General features: G+C 40.0%; 1 protein-coding gene across 2 annotated transcripts in view; it reads left to right on the forward strand.

The window, feature by feature from the left end:
• Positions 1-440: 440 nt before the first annotated feature.
• LOC122812816 (tartrate-resistant acid phosphatase type 5-like) overlaps positions 441-20,283 on the forward strand; it is a 245,051-nt gene continuing 225,208 nt past the window's right edge. The window contains exons 1-2 of one of the 2 annotated variants that reach the window (XM_044084869.1): positions 441-513; positions 1,645-1,734. In XM_044084869.1, coding sequence (XP_043940804.1) covers positions 1,653-1,734 — 82 coding nt within the window. In that variant the 5' untranslated portion in view covers positions 441-513; positions 1,645-1,652. Of the gene's footprint in view, positions 514-1,371; positions 1,415-1,644; positions 1,735-20,283 lie in introns of those variants that run through there. The other variant, XM_044084868.1, reaches the window with a different exon arrangement.

The following is a 20,283-nucleotide window of genomic DNA, read 5'->3' on the forward strand; positions in this document are numbered from 1 at the left end:
TTAGTAGATTCAGCAACAGAAATCTTTCTTTTGTACCATTCAAAGAAGACATTTTATAGTGTCCATTGTTGTCACCTTATTTACACTGCTTCCACATATATTACCTCTGCAGTGGGGCTCTAGTTTCCTTGGAAAGCACACTGAATCTCCAATAAATAACAATACACTAATGTGCACTTGCCTTTAGTTTGGCTAGCTGTATGGTTATAACTCTCAGCATGTACTTCTAAGTCAGTGTTCATTATCAGATAAATGTTGTTGTTCAGGTAATATTTTCATTGCCATTCTGTTTCTCCATTTGATCATTTGCATAGCAATACATGTACTTAGCATTTACTGACTGTACTGTTTTGAACAACAGTATGCATATGTATGCATACTCAATTTCCTGTCTAGAGTTTTTTTTTTGTTTAACAAAAGGGTACAGCTCAGAGCATAAAGCATTTCTGACTTTGGCCACCTCTCTTCAGAGTGAGAAGGTTAAACTAGGAACTTGAGTACACCCCAGTCACCGTGAGTACTTTTTTCTGCCATCAAAGGCTAGTATGTGAAAGTGTTATTACACAGTGTGTGTGTGTGTGTGTGTGTGTGTGTGTGTGTGTGTGTGTGTGTGTGTGTGTGTGTGTGTGTGTGTGTATAAATGTTTGAAAACCTTTTCAGTACTTATGAACTGGGGATTAAGTTATTCTTGACATCAGTTTGCAAGTACTAAAACAAATTCTGTTTTTATGTTTATAGTATGCAGTTTAGTTCAGTTTTTTGTGCTGTTTTTCTTGGTATGTTGCCTAAAAATAAGGTTAGGTAGATAAACTGTTGCATTAATAATTACCAGTTTTCAATTGGGAACTGCCTACAAGTAAAAAAGAGGAAAATGGTTCTCAGAATTTATAACATCTCTCACACACACACACACACACACACACACACACACACACACACACACACACACACACACACACACACACACACACACACACACACACATATATATACGTGTGTGTGTGTGTATATATATATATATATATATATATATATATATATATATATATATATTATGTATATACATATAGATAGATATGAGAGAAACATACAGATGCAAGAGCGTGCGTGCATACGGTGCACTCACACACACACACACACACACACACACACACACACACACACACACACATCAACTTCTGTTTTGAGCACTTCTTGATTTTTCTCTGACAATGTATCTAATGCACTACTTCATATATCAGTCTGAAGGCTTTTGCAAACTTGTTAATACCATTTAAACATACTGCTCGGTTGTAAAAGGAAGTTGTGAAACCACAGGCTAGCCTCTGGTAAGAAAATACTTTTTTTGCACTTGATCACCACACCATATAGTGTACATTCCATCAAGAAAACAGCTACAGATAACTTACAACAGGTAGGTTCACTGCAGCTTTCTATCTGCCTTCAAAAAGACAGCGAAACAATGTAATTACTGCTGAACAATAAAAATACAGAATTTTATTTAAAATGTGAGTAACCTATTTCTCACAGCTTTGGCAAATGACACTGGGGTATTTAAAATGTGATTAATCTAGCTGTAAATGCTTTGACAAACAGCACAGTGTCCTACTTTCATATACTCATGCATTTTCTTTAACATTTCAGGCATTTGAATGGGTCTGTTGAAGAAATTGGTAACTGCTGTTCTTGGATTACAGCTAGTGGTCATCTGCTTCTCTTACTCACAGAAAAATGGTACATTTGTCATTTTATTAGTTATTTATTTATTTATTGACTTAATATTTGTTTACTGGGAAAGTCCAACTGGGACAAAGCCCATTTTCAGCGGAGGCCTGGGGAGAAATGCTCCCGATGCATTTGCAATTCTTTTAACATTTTTCCTGATGTCTTCATAATAGCTTTATTTGATAACTACTTAAAACTTGAATGATGATATAAACAATGAAGTTACTGTGTGCTTGATTTGAAGTTCTTGTCTCATGATGGAGATATCATATAATTCTGTAATGCATTCAAAATGGATATCAGCGCTTTGTTTTTAGTAAATTGTTTTACCAGTACATCTATGATCTATGGAAAAATGAACTGTAGTGAACTGCTTGAATTATTTTGAACTGTGCCACTTGTAGAATGAAAGGCAAAGCCACTTCCTGTATGAAGCACAGCATTTTGTCAGGGGAGAATTCCAAGCATAAATAGAGGTATGTAAATTGTCCTGCTGTGAAACATCATGTTTTGATAACCTCAGAAAGAAAATGTGAAAGTGTTCCACTTTTCATACATTAGTATCTTATGTTACCTCCTCTAGTTTTGTCTGGAATGATTACACAGCCCTAGGAATTCACTTTTCTTGGTTTGCTGTGGTGACACATACTAGCTTGTTGCATTGCGTGTAACATAGGTTCATAGCTTCATAGGTGTGTACTAGGCTAATGACCCTGGAGCCCTTGCAAGCCTAGCCCATAGGATTACCCTAGCATCATGCCACCCAACCTTAGTTTCTGTTGAGAAAAGCCACTAGAGTGATCCCCAGGATGAATTTTCTATTTCCCATTCACTCATCAAGATTTCTCTTGAAGAGGGCCAGTGAGGTGCTCTGCTTGACATGTATGGGAAGTCTATTCCATAGCATGGGCAGTCTCTGGGTTATGAACCTTTCCCTCCAGCACGATCGGTTGATTGTGGTAATGAGGTTGAGTTCTCTGGAGCGTGTGGTGCGGTGGGATTGAGATTTCTTTAGATGTAGCATTTCTAACAGAGCTGGGTCAGACATGGCTTTGTAAGTTAAGCAGAGATCACCTCTAAGTAGGCGATATGAGACAGAGAATAGTTGGAGTTTTTTGAGTCTGTCCATATATGACAAGTATTTAAGGCCTAGGATCCTCTTTGTGAGGTATTTTTGTGGCCTCTCCAGTTGTTGCAGGTGTCTAGAGAGGTACATGCCAAATGGGGCATTGTACTCGATGACTGGCCTAATGAGGGAAGAGTAGAGGGAGACAATGACCTCTTTCTTCCTGGATGCAAAACCCTTAGTAATGAGATGTGCCACATAGAAGGACTTTCTGACCACAGTGGATGTGTGGTGGTCAAAAGAGAGGTTGCTGTCAACCTGTACTCCCAGATCTGTTATAATGACTTCTGTGTTCAGTGGACTACCATTGATGTGGTAGTTCATGGGAAATGGGTTTTTCCCAAAGGGGATGATGACATATTTTTGGCATTGAGCTTAAACCATGCTTCTGACTCCAGTCATTGGTCTCAGTGAGGCCTTTCTGTAGGATGTCAACATCACTTGGGGAGTTAATAATGGCTCCCAACTTGCAATCATCTGTGAACTTTGTCAGCCAGAGTCCCTTCATGTTGGCCTGGATGTCTGAGAGGTAGATACCAAACAGGAGGGGACCCAGGACCGATGTTGTTGTAGATGTCTTGTGAGGTACATACCAAAAGGGGCAGCATTGTACTGTATAATGGGTCTAATGAATGATGAGTAGAGGGGAACAATTACCTCTTTTTTCCTGGATGAGAAACCTTTTGTGATGAGGTGTGCCATGTAGAAGGATTTCCTGGCTACTATGGTGATGTGATTATCAAAGGAGAGACTACTGTCCACATGTGTCCCAAGGTCTCTTATCACACTTTTGGTGTTAAGTAGACTACTGCCTTTGTGGTAGTTCATGGGTACAGAGTTTTTACCAAAAGGGATGACAGTCTACTTTTTGGCATTGAGCTTGAGGCCATGGCTTTGACACCAGGCATCTGTCTCAGTGAGGCCCTTTTGTAGGATGTCCACATCGTTAGGAGTTTTGATTATGGCTTCTAGTTTGTAGTCATCTGTGAACTTCATTAGCCAAAGACCTTCTATATTAGTCTGTAATTCAGAGAAGTAGATACCATACAGGAGAGGACCCAGGATTGAACCCTGTGGTACTCCACTTGTCACTGGTCTGAAGTCGGATTCAGAGTCTGCTAATTTCACAGTGTGGGTTCTGTCAGTGAGCCAGTTGGAAACCAGTCTTGTGACATAGGGATTTATACCTAGTTTAGTAAGTTTATCTATAATTCCAGAGTGGGGGATGGTGTCGAAACCCTTGGCGAGATCTAGATAGGCTGTGTGAACCACCTTACCCTCATCTATGGCTTTGGTGACTGCTTCAAAGAAGTCTATCAGGTTTAGAAGACATGATCTGCCTTTTACAAACCCGAACTGGGTTGGGTCCAGAGTTTGGAGATTATCAATGTCTTTGTTTATAAGTTCCATGATGATGTGTTCCATGGCCTTGCAGACCAGGCTTGTCAGGCTAATGGGGCGGTAGTTCCCAGGGTACATGGTGGATCCCCCTTTGTGGAGTGGGATAACCGTCGCTGTACGCCATTCAGTGGGCACAAAGCCTGAGGTGAGGCTATGATTGAACATGGTACTTAGGTGGGGTGACAGTTCATTCTGTAGTTCATGTAGAACACAGCCTGGGATGTTGTCAGATCCCATGGATGCTGTGATCTTGGCTTTGGAGAGTGTGTTTTTTACCTGTGCAGCCATGATTACAAGAACTTTGCATTCTTCTGGTATAGAGATGGGCCCTTTAGGGGGTGTGAGGGGGTAAAGTTAGCACTGAATCTATCTGCCAGGATGTTGGCAATATTAGTTGGTTCTGAATATTTAGTACCATTGTGCTGTAACTCAGAGCAGATCTGAGTGTTGCCATTGGGATTCTTGACATAGCTATAGAATGCTTTGAAGTTGTCTTTAGAAACAGTGGGGATTTTGTTTTCATAACTAGCTTTGGAGGATTTTATGAGGGATCTCAGCTTCTTACTGAGGCTGACCACGCAGTTCCTCCAATCATGGGATTTTACTCTTTTTTGCAACAATTTCTTTCTTCTGTTGTAAAGTTTGTTTATGGCAGGGGACCACCAGATTGGCTTCCTTTGTTTGGAGGATAGCATCTTGGTTCCGTTAGGGATAGCACGATCCATGCACTCATGTAAGTGCTTATAAAGTGCATTTGTGTAGTATTCAGCACTTATACCTCTATTGTCCATCTGCATGGGTGTCATGAAGTTTGCCACTTCTGTCTTAAGAAGCATGACGTTGGCTTTGGAGAAATTTTTTTATGGTGGTTTCCCTAATAGAGGGTGGGGCAGGATGTGGATGTTTAGGGTGATTAGCTTGTGGTCGGATCTGACCAATGAGGAATTGACCTCTGGTGTAGAACATCAGTTTCCCATGTTGGTAATGACCAGGTCTAGGATATTGCTGCCCCTGGTGGGGATGTGGATAAGTTGATCCAAGGCACTGGAATTTATGAATTTCAGAAAATGTTGAGCAAAAGATTTGGTACATGAGTAGTTTTCCCAGTTAATGGTGGGGTAGTTGAAATCACCCATTATTAGGGTGTTTGGTTGTACCCTAATATTTTCCTGTGTATCAAGAAATGAGGAGGGTGAATTCTGGGGCATGGTTTGGGATCTGTAGTAAGCTACAGTTTGGATTGCGGTCTTGCCCAGAGTTAGTTGCACTTGGATAATCGCAGATGCATTATGCTGAGCAACTAGCCTGGAGGTATGGATATCCTTTAGTTTTTCGGTCCAGGTTAGGTGGCCGAAAGGTGCGGTATGAATTATAGCCTGGTAATGCAGGGGTGCTCTCTGGAGCCTTGAACTAGGTCTCTGTCATAGCACAGATATCGATGTTCTCCATTTTAAGGAGTGCCTTGAGTGAGTACATTTTGAGGTTTAGACTTCTAGCACTGAGTAGAATTACCCTCAGATTTTGCTTGCTTTTGTACCTGTTATGGGGTGAATTTGTCATTGGAACCTTGCCTAAAAAAGGCACTATAGGGGTGGCAAGAGCCTTCGCCAGTATCCAGAATCCAAAGGGCGACAGGTGCAGGCCATCTCTGGCAAAGCCCTGTGGTCTGTCGATCATGTCAACCCAGACAGACACATACTAGATCCCCTTAGAATGACACCAGAAGCTTAGCCAATTGTTGAAGTCAATCATTTTGTCCTTGTACTGTGGTATAATTCTGGGTGATGGCAGGATGCTACTCAGGGCTAGGGTCATACCTACCGAGGCTACAAGATCGGAGAGCTCCTCCATGTCTCTTTTCATGTAGTCCAGGGAGGTACATCTCAGGTCATTCACACCAACATGGACAATGACAGAGTCATATTTGTACTTGTTTTGGAGTGACCTGAGTGCATGCATTATGTGGCGGATCCTGGCACCTGACAGGCAGCTGACAGTAACTTTCTCCTTATTTAGCCTGATGAGTGGAACATCAGTGTGCCTGACTATAGAGTCACCTATGACTAGAGTGTTGGGTACATTGTTATGTCTTATGGGCTGTGGTTGGGTAGCACACTGAATTTGTTGGCTATGTGTTATTAGGGTTGTGTTGGGGGGGTGGAGTTTGCTTGCATTTCTGCTTTGGAGGTCTTTGTTGCTTTGGCAGATGTTTTGAGAGCCTCCACGAATGTAGGTGTGTGTTTTGTGTTTCTATGTGTGTGTTTTGGTGGTGTAGGTTTTGAGGGACTATGTGATGAGTGTGGTGTGGTGCAAGTGTTTACCCTCTCTTTTTGACTATCTAGTCCAGTCTTGGGTGAAGAGAGCTTTGCTTCCAGTTTGGCTATATAAGTGCATCTCTCATAGGCTGTAGTGTTGGGTGGTAGGAGGAGAGGGTTGTCTGTGTACATGAGGCAATTGCTGCATTGCCCCAAGATGCCCAGATTCATCAGGTAGACAGGAGAAAACACCAGGAGCTGACCCATAGACATGCCTGGATAGGTGCTTATCTATTAAGTACTAAAAAACGTTTTCCTCTAGACAAGTGAGGAAAGTTGAGTGCTGTAGTAATTTGTAGCTTATTTAGTGCTTACTATGAGTTCTGAACAAGTGCTGAGCTCAAAGAAACAGATTTGAGTGCTAAAACTAAAAAACTGGCTAGTTTTAAGGGAAAATTTGAAGAGCAGACTTTATGGCTCCAGGAATATTTTAACCCTAGCTAAGCAGCGATATATAAAGTGTATTTTTTAATATAACAGTAGCAAATGAGCAAACTGATTTAAACAAATTAACCAATTAACCAATAAAAAGCTAAAAACTGAGCCCCGTTCCAGCAGTCATCAGACAAGTTCTAACTGCACACTCCTGCCACTAGGGTGCAGGGGAACCTTCTCCAGGAAAAGATGGCCTGGATTAGTGCTCAATTTATACAAACAAAAAAAGATTCAGCAGGTCTGAATCTAGTCTTGTGCTGCAGCAAACAAGGTGTACCAGTTTCAGAAAGAAACAATTCAAATAAGCAGGCAAAATAAGCCTTTAACCAGAAATTCCCAGCTCAGAAGGGCTGAATCTAGCCTCTCCTCCCACAAGAGTGCAGACCACAGACCTTCTTAATGTAAAGTAACTGGCCTGAAGCTCAAGTGCTTAAACCAGAACTAATACACTTTTAGAATAACAGACACTGAGCCTTCAATCAGCATTTCCCAACTTAGAAGGATGTAAGCTACCTGTCCTGCCACAACAGTGCAGACCACAAATCTTCTTATTGTAAAACAATGGTTTGAAGCCCAAGTGCTTAAACCAACAGGCTTAGAATAACAGTTACAATTTAATCAGGCTACTAACAAGCGGTAATAAATGCAGCAGAATAAATGCAATTGAGTACTTTTACGAAGAGGCAAAAGCAAAATAAGGTAGTAAAGTAGGAAGAAACACAAACACAGTAAAAGCAGATGAATAAAGTGCAATTTTTTTATTAAGTAGAGTGAACACTAGACTGGGAGGAGTGTCCCAGATCAAATTTACAGTAGGGGCAGGCTACTGCAAAGCCACCAACTATAACAACACCACAAGAATAGGATGCGAGGGAGGGGGAAAAACCAGCTTCAGGACAGATGAGAACAGAAAGCAATGCCAGAAAATATATAAAATAAAATATTTCAGTCAAACAAAATTAAGTTAAACTATTAAATAGACAGAAAATAAAATACAGTACTATCTTTAAAACTGCAAGTTTGTACTTAACTTCAGCTTCTAATACAGTTGATTGTAGCCAGCCAAACCACTCAGGTATTGAGCAGAAAATAAATTTCCAGCTATGTTGCTAACACTTAAAGCAGAGAGAAACCCTCTAGGCTAAGAGTTAAATAATGAATAACAGAGATGCGAGAACAGCAATAACCCCATCTAACTGCAGAGGGACAGACAGACCACAATATTCAGTGAAACAATTAAATAGATGGAAAAAACAATTTCAGGACAGATGAGAACAGAAAGCAATGCCAGGAAATATATAAAATAAAATATTTTAGTCAGGCAAAATTAAGTTAAACAGTTAAATAGACAGAAAAATAAAATACAGTACTATCTTTAAAACTGCAAGTTTGTACTTGACTTCAGCTTCTAATACAGTTGATTATAGCCAGCCAAACCACTCAGATATTGATCAGAAAATCAAGGCCTTGGCCAGATCAAGGTGGGCTGTATGAACCACCTTACCTTCATCCACAGCTCTGGTGACTGACTCAAAGAAGTTGATCAAGTTGAGCAGGCATGATCTACCCTTCACAAAACCAAACTGTATGGGATCCAGAGTTTGGAGATTCTCTGTATCCTTGTTTATTAGGTCCATGATGATGTGTTCCATAGCTTTGCATATCAGACTTGTCAGGCTAATGGGGCGATAGTTCCCAGGGTCTGTAGTCGCTCCTCCTTTGTGGAGGGGGGTGACTATAGCAATGCACCATTCGGTAGGGACAAAGCCGTAGATGAGGCTGTGAGGTGCCATTTCACTCTGTAGTTCCTGTAGAACACAGCCAGGGCTATTGTCAGGTCCCATAGAAGCTGTATTCTTGGCCTTGGACAGTGCTGTTTTAACCTGTGCAGCAGTAATACTGGGTGCCTGGCAATCTACTAGTATTGTGATTGGTCCTTGAGGGGTAAAGTTGGCACTGAATCTGTCGGCCAGTATATTGGCAATATCTGTTGGGCTCGATATAGGAGGTACCATTGTGCAGTAGCTCAAAACAAATCTGGGTATTGCCGTGGAGTTTCTTTACATAACTATAGAAGGCCTTGTGGTTGTCTTTACTAACTGCTGCATTTCTGTTTTCATAACTAGCTTTAGAAGATTTGATGAGGGATCTCAACTTTTTGTTGAGACTGATAAGGGAGTTCTTCCAGTCTTGGGACTTCACCTTATTCTGCATCAGTTTCCTCCTTCTGTTGTAGAGTTTGTTTATGGCAGGGGACCACCAGATTGGCTTCCTTTTTTTGGAGGAGAGCATCTTGGTTCTTTTGGGTATGGTGAGATCCATGCATTTGTGTACGTGTTCGTGCAGTGCATTGGTGTATGATTCGGTGGTCATGCAACTATTCTTCATTTGCATGGGTGCCGTGAAGTTAGCCACCTCTGTTCTTAGAAGCCCAAAATTATCTTTGGAGAAGTTTTTTCATGGTGGTTACCTTTGCGGGGGTGGGGGGATGTGGATTTCCAAGGTGATAAGTTTGTGGTCGGCTCTAACCAGGGATAAGTTGACCACTGGTGTAGAGTAACGGTCACCCATGTTAGTAATGACCAGGTCAAGGATGCTGCTACCTCTAGTGAGGGTAAGAACAAGCTGGTCCAGGGCATTGGAATTAATGAATTCCAGGAAACGTTGGGCAAGTATATTGGTACATGAGTAGTTTTCCTAGTCAATGGAGGGGTAGTTGAAGTTGCCCAGTATGAGAGTGTTAGGTTGGACCCTAATATTCTCCAGGGTGCTTAGGAACATGGAGTGAGTGTCTTGGGACATGGTTGGGGACCTATAATAGGCTACGACCTGAATTGCTGTCTTACTCAATGTTAGCTGCACCTGAAATATCTCTGACGCGTTATGTTGGGCTACCAGTCTGGAGGTGTGTGCATCCTTTATGAATCTGGAAACACCACCGCCATTGGAGCTTCTGTCCAAGTTCTGGGGCTGAAAGGTGTGGAATGAGTTATAGCCTGGTAGTGCAGAGGTGCTTTCTGCTGCCTTGAACCAGGTCTCTGTTACATCACAAATGTCGATGTTCTCCATTTTAAGGAGTGCTTCAAGTGAGTGCATTTTGAGATTTCATTTGTTTGTAGCTGTTACGGTGGTGATTTGCTCTTTGGAACACTGCCTAAAAAGGCACTATAGGGGTGGCAAGAGCCTTGGCCAGTATCCAGAAGTCCAGGGGTGACAGATGCAGGCCATCTCTGGCAAAGCATCGATCCTGTCAATCATGTCATCCCAGGCAGACAGATACTGGATCCCCTTAGAATGGCACCAGAAACTTAGCCAATTGTTGAAATCAATCATTTTCTGCTTGTACTGTGGTATCATTCTGGGTGATGGTAGGATTCTGCTCAGGGCTAGAGTCGTACCCGACTGGGCTACATAATCCAAGAGCTCCTCCATGTCTTTTTTCATGTAGTTCAGGGAGGTACATCTCAGGTCATTCACACCCACATGTACACTGACAGAGTCATATTTGTACCCATTGTTGAAGGACCTGAGTGCATGCGTTAAATGGTGGATCCTGGCACTGACAGGCAGCTGACTGTTATTTTCTCCTTATTCAACCTAGTGAGTGGGACATCAGTGTGCCTCACTATTGAGTCACCTATGGACATATTACTGTATGCCTCCAAATCACAGGATATGCATTAACATAACATGTTGGAGTCACAGTCATGTTTTCAGATGCTGATGCACAGTTGCAAACCACCCCACAATAAAAATGTGAAAATCAAAAAACATTTTGTTCCACCTTTCCTAAGTCATGTAGCCACACTATAATGTTGTTAAACAGGACTTTAAGAAACCTTTCAGTAAATTTCAAGGTATTATTTATGTTTTAATGTACACAGGGTGATACGCTTGCCTTGACCAAGCTGTCTCAAAATAGGGACATTGTTATTAAACAAGCAGACGAAGGGGGTAATATTGTTGTAATGTCCAATTCATTCTCTCTAAATAGGTGTTATATATTGCTGAATTGTAATGACGAATATCAGAAAATGTAATTTTGCTCTCTTACTCAAGTATAATTTGAGTTTAGAGAATTATTACTAATTGCAATTGGTAGAGGTTTTTTTTTTCTTGGAAAGTACAACTGATGAACTTCTATTGACCTTGCACTTCCTTGTATTTTGCCCTCCACAAGATTCACAAAAATGTAATTAATTTTCCACAGAAAATCTGTTGTTTCTCAGAAATGTGCCCTGGGGTTCAAAAAGGGATACTATGAGCAGTAAGCCCAACCATGAGTGATCAGATTTTTGCAGTAACCCTTTTCTGATTCAGAGAAAGGCCCATCATGGTGATTTTACATGGCTGGAAGAATCCCAAATGGCCGCACTGTATTACAATGAGGCATTTCAGGGGTGTGATGAATGTTAATTTGTCAAAGGCTAGAAATTCCCACAGAAAAGGACTTACACTACAGAATGATTCAGTGAATCCTGCAGCCGTGTAAATTCATATGGCTGGCTGTGATAATTAACACAGACAAAATGCTGTGTTCCCTTATTATAGTTAATGGGAGACACCATTTTACAGGTAAGTTTAGATAAGTTCAGTGCAGAAGTAGTGGTGGGAGGTGTTCAGTTTGTTTGTGTCTGTGAGTGTGTGTCTGATTGGATGGCCACAATAGGGGGTTAAGTAGGAGATCAAGAGTTTAGGTAGGTGTGTTGGTTGCGGTGTGTGTGTGTCTGTGTGGTTAATGGGTAAGTATGTTGATGAGTATGTTCTTACATAGGGGGTGCATATGAATACATTTCTTCATAGATTTTTTTTTTCTAGGGGGAGTTTTTTCCCCTTTGGATCATCCTATGGCTTATTACCCAGTGTCCTACATCCATCACTAGGGCTACCAGCCACCTTATAACCTTGTCTGAATAGTCTGATCAGGCTGGGGCCAGCATGGATCTTAAAGACATTCTGAGGGTCTGTTTGCCAATATCTGCTGGGGGACTTTCCTTTATGACCTACTCCATTACTCCTCCCTGCCATATGGTTCTCGTGGTCATGTCCAAGGGGCAAACGTGAAATGGGGATGTGTGGCATTTCACCCCACCTCAGCAGCATCTCAGCCATGACCACACCTCCCAATAGCAACATATGCAGCCACCACCAAGGATTGTCGCAGGAGAGGCCCACAGAACTGCCCTCCCACCAGAGATGGTAACTCCCATCCCTCCTTATTGCTGTTTCAGTTATCAAAGCTGCTAATCAAATCCAGGTTGGCTGGAACATATTCAGGACTTTATCCCTCTGTGCCACTGGAACTCGAATGTCTGCATGTTGGAGAGTGGCTGAGTGGGTGCCTCTGCCAATGTGATGTATAGGCCAAGATGTGCTGTTTAGCTCTGATAGTAATTATGGGAGATTCAAAGGTATGCAAAATAACTAATAATGAGTTCTTCTTTATTTTGGCTAATATGCCTCTGAGTGTCTCTGAATCATATTTTATGCAAGCATGTATACTGTATCGACCTGCAGTAGGTAGGTAGTGGCTGTAGTCCTTGTCTGTAAATCCCAGGGGTGGTCCCCTAAAATGAATGATAAGTCTTTTGGATTCTTTACCTCAAAACTATGTAACACAACTGCCATCATACATTAGGTATAGTGGTCATTTTCTAAATGCACTTCATACCATAGACTGAAAACAGAAGTATTTGTTTATTACTATTGATGTGTTAATTGTTTAAACTTATATTTGGTATGGAAGCTAGTTCTCATTTGGTATGGGATATTCCATCAGCTTCCCTTGTAAATGAATTAGTTACTGTTTTTTTATTTTTTTTTATTTTACTGGAGATTTCTTTCTTCATCTATGGGGTGCAGCAATTGTAGTGCATGCAAATCTTCTTATGTGCCTACTTGAAGAGAAATATTTTTATACAGGACACTACATTTTTCAAAATGTATCATGGTATAAACATTATATAGATGATTTATTTATGATTGCTATAGGCCTTGCATCTTGTTTGAATGTATTTACAACAGTAGGTTAGGCATTTCCTGTACTTCTAACACACAATTCAATAAGCATTAAACTTCTGGAAATATTTGCATATGAGCAAGATGGGACCATTAAGACAACTATGCTTGCTGCTACTGCCCACCCTTGTTATATGGTAATCTCTCTCCCTTATGGAGAATCTGTTTGAGCACAGAGACTCTGCTCAGATAAACAGGAATACTGAACAATACCTCATGTCATCATTGACAGGTTGATCCAAAGGGGCTATTCTGAGAAGATTAAGAATGGCTAGTAGATAGGCAGCATGGTTCCTACATGAGGCGCTCCTTTAGGAATATTATCTTGCCAGAATAATGGGGAAGACATCTATTGTGTTAACCTGATACATCCCATTTGTTGAGGCTATGACTAGTTATTAAGAAATATTGGTATATTGTTTCAACTTATTCTGGGTACTATAGTGAGTCAAACTTCAGAAATTTCCTATAGGTTAATTAGAGTAGTGGGTATAATCTCTGATTCAGAGACATAGTAAATCCACAAAGAGAAACATTACATCATCATGTGATTACCTTGTCTCTGAATCAAATACTGCTTTGTCAGACTTGAGCGTGCTAATATCCTCCCTACCAGCCCACTTATTGCAGTAGCATAGACACCATCCATAAACACACACACAAACACACACACACATACACACACACACACACACACACACACACACACACACACACACACACACACACACACACACACACACACACACACACACACACACACACACACACCACACGGCAAGCATTCTTAACTACCTCTCATAGTGAAACCAGACAGACAAGACAGACAAACAGGCAAACATATGCATCTGATCAGCCACATTCATGCTCCTACAAATATGCACACACATGACTATACACATACACACACCCATGACTTTGCTATACTTACCTGTACCACCACTACACCTATAGGAGTGAATGCCATCAAAAGATGGCATTCACTTTTTCTTCCTAGAAAAAACAATAAGGAACTCAGAAGGTCAGTTTTCCAGATTGCTCTGCTAAGTTAGTCCATTTCCAGGGGACTGCATATGGTTAATTAGCATTAGCCACTCTCATAGACTGCTGTATTAGCATGCAGCCTCCCCTGTGAAACTGTTCTCTGTTCTATGGCCCTACCAGAGGAAAACTAGGGTGGGAGACTGGTCTCTGAACTTGAAAGGCTTATTCTGATGCAGAAACCATCCAGGTTAAGGCTTCCACATCATGGATAGCATTTCTAAATCCCAGAGGAAGTGTTTTACCTACTCTGAGCTGAAAGGGAATGAATTAATTTGATCTTGCACATTATTATTTGTAATTTTTTATTTGAGTGAGTGTTTTGGAAATTAATATTTATATTTGTTACCCTTTAAGATTGCTTTCACTAACTATGCATTAAATTTTAGAGGCTTCTTTATCTTTCTTTTAATTTTTACAGCTGTTCTGCTGTCATTCCAGAGTAAATCAAATATTTAAAAATGTTTAAAATATACTTAATGTGACGTGTTCTTCTGTGGACATTTTGTCTTAATTAGTGTTTCTGGTATTCTGATGAATATTCTTGCTACATGCTAAGAGTGTAACCTATAATGAAATCTAATTTGTTAAATATATTTTTAATGAGAACCCATTAGATAAGTCACTGCTTTGCTTATATTAAAAAGATATATGGAACTGTGTGACGACATGCGTGAATGGGCCTTCCTTCGTTGAAGGTTGTGCGTTAGGCCCGGCAAGCCAGCATGTAAAACTCTACCCATCATTAACCGGAGTTCCGCTCGCTGTGGCATAACGCGAAAAAAAAAGAAAAAAAGACACACACACACACACAATAGTAACATTTTCAGACATAAATAAGGCAGGCATGGGCAAATGTGCACCTAATAACAACAGGTAATGTAAACAATAAAGGGCATCAGTCAGTACAAATAAGCTAGTTACAAAATTCAGAGAAGCAGTAGAGACAACTAGAAATAACAAAGCAGGGTGTAGATTAGAAGGAAAATTGACAGGATTGTTGCCCCCCCCCCCATCTTTAAGGCAAACTACCCAAGCAAATGGCTTACATTACAGAAAAGTTTTAAAATGGTATCAAATTTAACTAACTCCTTATAGCTGAAAAAGAAATACAAATCAAAGATTCAGAGCAGGGGAGCAGGATCATTAAAAAGGACAGGTAAGGACAGGAGAGAGGAAAAGTAAGAAAAGTTAAAAAAAGAGGTGGATGAATAAAATCCTAGGATGGGAGATTGACAGTTCTACAACTATAACTTGTCTATAATACACAACTTGCCAGATTGCAGATGCCTTGATTGAGGTTGTTGCAGCTGGGACTTTGCCCTTGCTATGAAATGCTTTAATCTTTGGGTTCATTGCGGAAGGAATAATGCCCAACACACTGTGAATCATTGTGTAAATAGGCAAGCCAAAATGTAGCTCCAGCAGTAAACTGAGCTAGGATCACAAAATTTAACCAACAAAACACACACTATTCGCTCAGGTAACTCCCAAATAAATTATTTAATAAGCAAATAAAAAGCAGGCTTTCACCCCAATAAGTGCTTCTTCAGGCAATAATGTAACACATGAGAAATTACAGTAAAAAAATATTGGATACACAGCCACATGTCAGTAGAACACCAGTAAAATTGATCTAATATGTCTACAATTCAAAACAGGTTTAATTCATACTGCTTTATTTAAACCTTGATAAAAACTGCTTTAAGGGTACAAATCCATTTATACTCTTCATTCTCTATCAAAGTAACAAAATCACCCTCACTGATAGTGTCTCAACACAAGACAGCAAATTTAAAAGTACGTTCCTCACCTTCTTTCTTAATATGTTTAAATAGCACATTTACTTCATTACTCCCTCTAATATCTGATAAGTGCTGAAAGTTGCTTTCCTTCAAATTTCTATTAGTCTTACCTATATAAAAGGCAGGACAAGCTACACATAAAGCAATGCATATCACATTTTCACTGTTGCAGTCATCAAAAGTAGGGATAAAAAAATGTTAATGTATGCTTTAAACTGTTCCTCTTTATAAGTGTATTTACAAAAACTGCATTTATAGCACGTACATGTTCCTTTCCTTTGACTGTGTCTCCCATCTAATGTATTATGCTGCACTTCATAACATAACATTTGCTTTAACATTATATATTTCTTAAAGCACTTCATAACATAACATTTGCTTTAACATTATATATTTCTTAAAACTAAAGAGATGCTGATCTAAAATTCTAGTAGTTGAATCCCTGAACCCCTGCTAACATCTTCTCATACTTTTAATTACGTCTTGTATTTTATTGGCCGTAGTGTTGTAGGTTATATATACCTCATCTGTGTATTACTAATAGCACAACATTGTTGATGCTTAGTATTATCTGAAAACAATGGCCCGTCACCCTCTACCTTCTCTTCGTAGTCATTTCCTTTGTGTCATTCACTTCATGTGGATAGTAATGTCTATATAGAAAATCATGCTCCGTACTATCAGGCACTTCATAAAGTCTATCATCCTTAGTATTTTACCTACTGACCCATATCCTGACATGTGACTGTGTATCCAATGGTTATTAAGCATTGTATTATTGAAAAGCACTTACACTGCAGTGGTGGTGCTGCGGTAGCGTTGTTGCCTCACAGTAAGACGTTGTCCTGTTCGATTCTCAGCTAAAGCGTTTTCTGTGTGGAGACATGCGTGAATGGGCGTACCTTCGTTGAAGGGTGTGCATCAGGCCTGGCAAGTCGGTACGTAAAAATCTACTGCCAATCATTAGCAGACCGGAGTTCCGCTGTGGCGACCCCTAACCGGGAAAAGCCGAAAGATACAACAACAACAACATTATTGAAAAGCACTTCTAGGTGTAAAAGCTTGCTTTTTATTTGTTTATTAAATTATTTATCTGGGAATTACCTGAGCCATTCTTGAGTGTTTTGTTTATTGTGTAAATAACGAATGCCAGGCATGTTCTACAACCCTGGAATGGTGTTATTTACACAATAACAAACACTCTGGAGGGCATTACTGCACTTAGAGAAATGGGTATCTTTTAATTTGTTTTGTATTTGTTTTTGTTGTCTTTTTAATTTCTCTCTCTCTCTCTCTATATATATATATATATATATTATTTTACTATTTTTGATGTAATGTTGCAGATATGTAGTATATGCAATCATTGTTGGAGGAAGTATGTTACATCCAAAATATAACTTTGGTAAGTATTTAATGAGTACAGGAAGGCACAGACACACACATCCATACACACCCATACACATTCAGAAGCACAGACAGACATACAAGCATATAAATAGAAACATACACATTCAAAAATTCAGATGGACTTGCATGCTTATGAATATTAACAAACATTCAGACCCACACACAACAAGTACAACCAATTTCAAATTCACATGTTATCAGGGCTGGTGTTAGCATTTTGGGGGCCCCCAGCAAATGTCAAGTTGGGGGGACCCCTAGGCACTTTCAGTCTAAGTATCAATCTGTCACTGCCACCCCTCCTAAACAAGCTTTTAGTTCATACCGCAACATTTTAGGAATAATATGCACAGAGTGACCTGTAGCTACAATGCTGTTACATTACAACAGGCATATGTACCACACTATGTTGACACATCTCACAAAAGAACATTTGCAGTGACTGGCATTTAGCTGCAACAATGATAAATTATAACAACTTTATGTACAGGGCTGAACTTAAGTGAAATGGTGCCCCCGGCACTGTCTACTGTTTCAGCACCCCCCACCACTCCCCAAACACACACACACGCATCCTGAAGTGCTCCACTCTGTTCCCCCATCTTGGGGTGCCCATACTCTGCAGATTACTTTTTTCTTCCTTTTTTGACATTTTGCTTTACTTTTCAGCTTATTCAAGAATTCATGACTTTAAAATGCACTTCAGGCAATATATATATATATATATTTTTTTCCACAATCTCTTCACCAACAATGGCTTGAACAGAAATTATGATTAAGGGAAGAAATCCAGTGTTGCTGTTCAGCTTCAGTTTTCATTGCATCATTTCAACATACCTTTCTTGATCATGATAACACAGTGCCCCCAGAAGCTACTGGGCTATAGATGCTCTGGTATCCACTTTAGGGCATTTTCTCCATCCTTTTCATCCATGAGTGGCCTAAACAATAATTATGAGTAAGAAAAGAATTTCAGTCTTATTTTTTTTTTCTTTCAAGGGAGGCATAAGCTCTGCCCAAGGCTTAATGTTCAAAACTGAAAAAATAGTATCTCACAAGAAACTAACAAGACAATTGTTGTGAGGATACACAGGTCCTATCTGGAAATCTGCTTGCCCCCCCAACAAAAAGACAGTCACTGCCTATGCATCCCTCCAGTGTTAGACTGGGATGAAAGCAAAGGTTCAAACTGCCACACTCATGTATTTGAAGTGACTGCTGTCATACATATACACATATGTACCTCTTAATTTCCCACCCATAACCCTCAAAGGCAGCCACCTGTATACATTCCTGATGCGTGATTTGGAGAAATTTGAAAAAAATATATTGTATTCTACTTTGTTGCTCTTAGACAGTACACTGGCCCTATGCAAACTATATTAACCTTCATTTTACACTTCTGAGGTCTGTGAGAAAAGTAAAAGAAACAATGTCCCCAACACAAACACAAGCTATAATGACCTGCTTTGCACACCTTGAAGGTTTGACTGTGATGAAAATTAAAGCAGTATTAATCACACAGTTCCCAGCTCCTCAAGCATAACCTGCAGCACCTTTCTGTACACACACACACACACACACACACACACACACACACACACACACACACACACACACACACACACACACACACACACACATCTCAGCAGGTCTGGTTTTAGCATGTGTGCGACTGACAGCAGAAGCCATGATCAGCTTTATCCTTACAGGGACATATCACAACCTTGTTCAGGTTAAAGAGAATAATCAGGAAATTAGTACATGTTTCTCATTTTCCACAACCAGCAGCAGCTTTTGTGGGGCCCCCAATTAGTCAAGGATGACTAAGGGGGCCTGCTGCAGCCACGAGTATTAACAGGTACCTAAAACTGGCTATGTTATTAGTTTTAGTGAAGAGAATGTCCACCAGCAAGGCTTAACTAAGCTAGGGACACTATATGAGTGGTAGAACATATTAAATGACATTGTGAAGCCTGTTACTTTATAAAACACTGTTACTATAACCAGAGAAAATTTTAGAGGAACTATAAACAAGAGTGATTACTACCCACCCAGTTTATTAATTATACAAGGCAGCTGTACTAGCTTTTGTTGGTCTGACAGACATGTTATAAAATATTAAGATAAGATAACTTGCTGTGGTTGGGGGCCCCCCAGGAACAGGGGGCCCCCAGCGACCGCAGGGTTCGCTGGTGCCTAAAGCCAGCTATGCATGTTATTTACAAAATACATAGGATACAACGTACTACAGCTCTCTCATCCCACCTTAACCCCCCCCACCTTTCTTTCCTTACATTTACTTTCTGTCCCTGATTTTGAAAATATTGCAGATGTTTAACAGTGAAAAACACTGAGTTAATGTTTAACAAAAATGTGTTGATGGACTGCCTATGTCGGTCAGTCTCTCTTTTATTTACTCTCTCACTTCCGGTTTCTTACATACAAGCATACACACTCTAATGCACTCTGAAAAAGAAATATAAACATGCATGCATTCACACATATACACACACACATATACATACAGACAAAAATGCTTTTTGTTTTCAATTTTTTTATTTACTTTTCATTTTAATTTTACAGTCACTAATCAGTAATCATAAAACATGGTGGCCATTTCCTTTTGAAGAGTCTGAGCTTCATGGCAGCGCATAATTTTCTAGGGTGAAGTGACATACTTGTTTTTCAATGGGCATTACCTGTACATTAATATCCTGTTGAAGAATGTTTGTTCTCCAGTCAGGGTAGCAATGTACAGTTTGCCCATTCTGTAAAGTAAGTCTAATGGTGCAGGAGGTTTTGCTCCTTGCATGATTGCACCATTAGAAAAATTACTATTATCTTGTACAATTTTGTTTTATCATTGGTTAATTTTGACAAATTCACATTTTGCAAACTGACCAGCATCTTTACAGGAAGAAAAAAGTATGTCTGTTTTTAAAGCAACATCATTGACAAGACAGCTGGTTAGACACTGCATTTAAAAACCTGGAAGGTGGTGTTAGGC

Source organism: Protopterus annectens, chromosome 10.part0, assembly GCF_019279795.1.
Source record: "Protopterus annectens isolate FY-2018-M chromosome 10.part0, PAN1.0, whole genome shotgun sequence".
NCBI classification, from domain to species: domain Eukaryota; kingdom Metazoa; phylum Chordata; order Ceratodontiformes; family Protopteridae; genus Protopterus; species Protopterus annectens.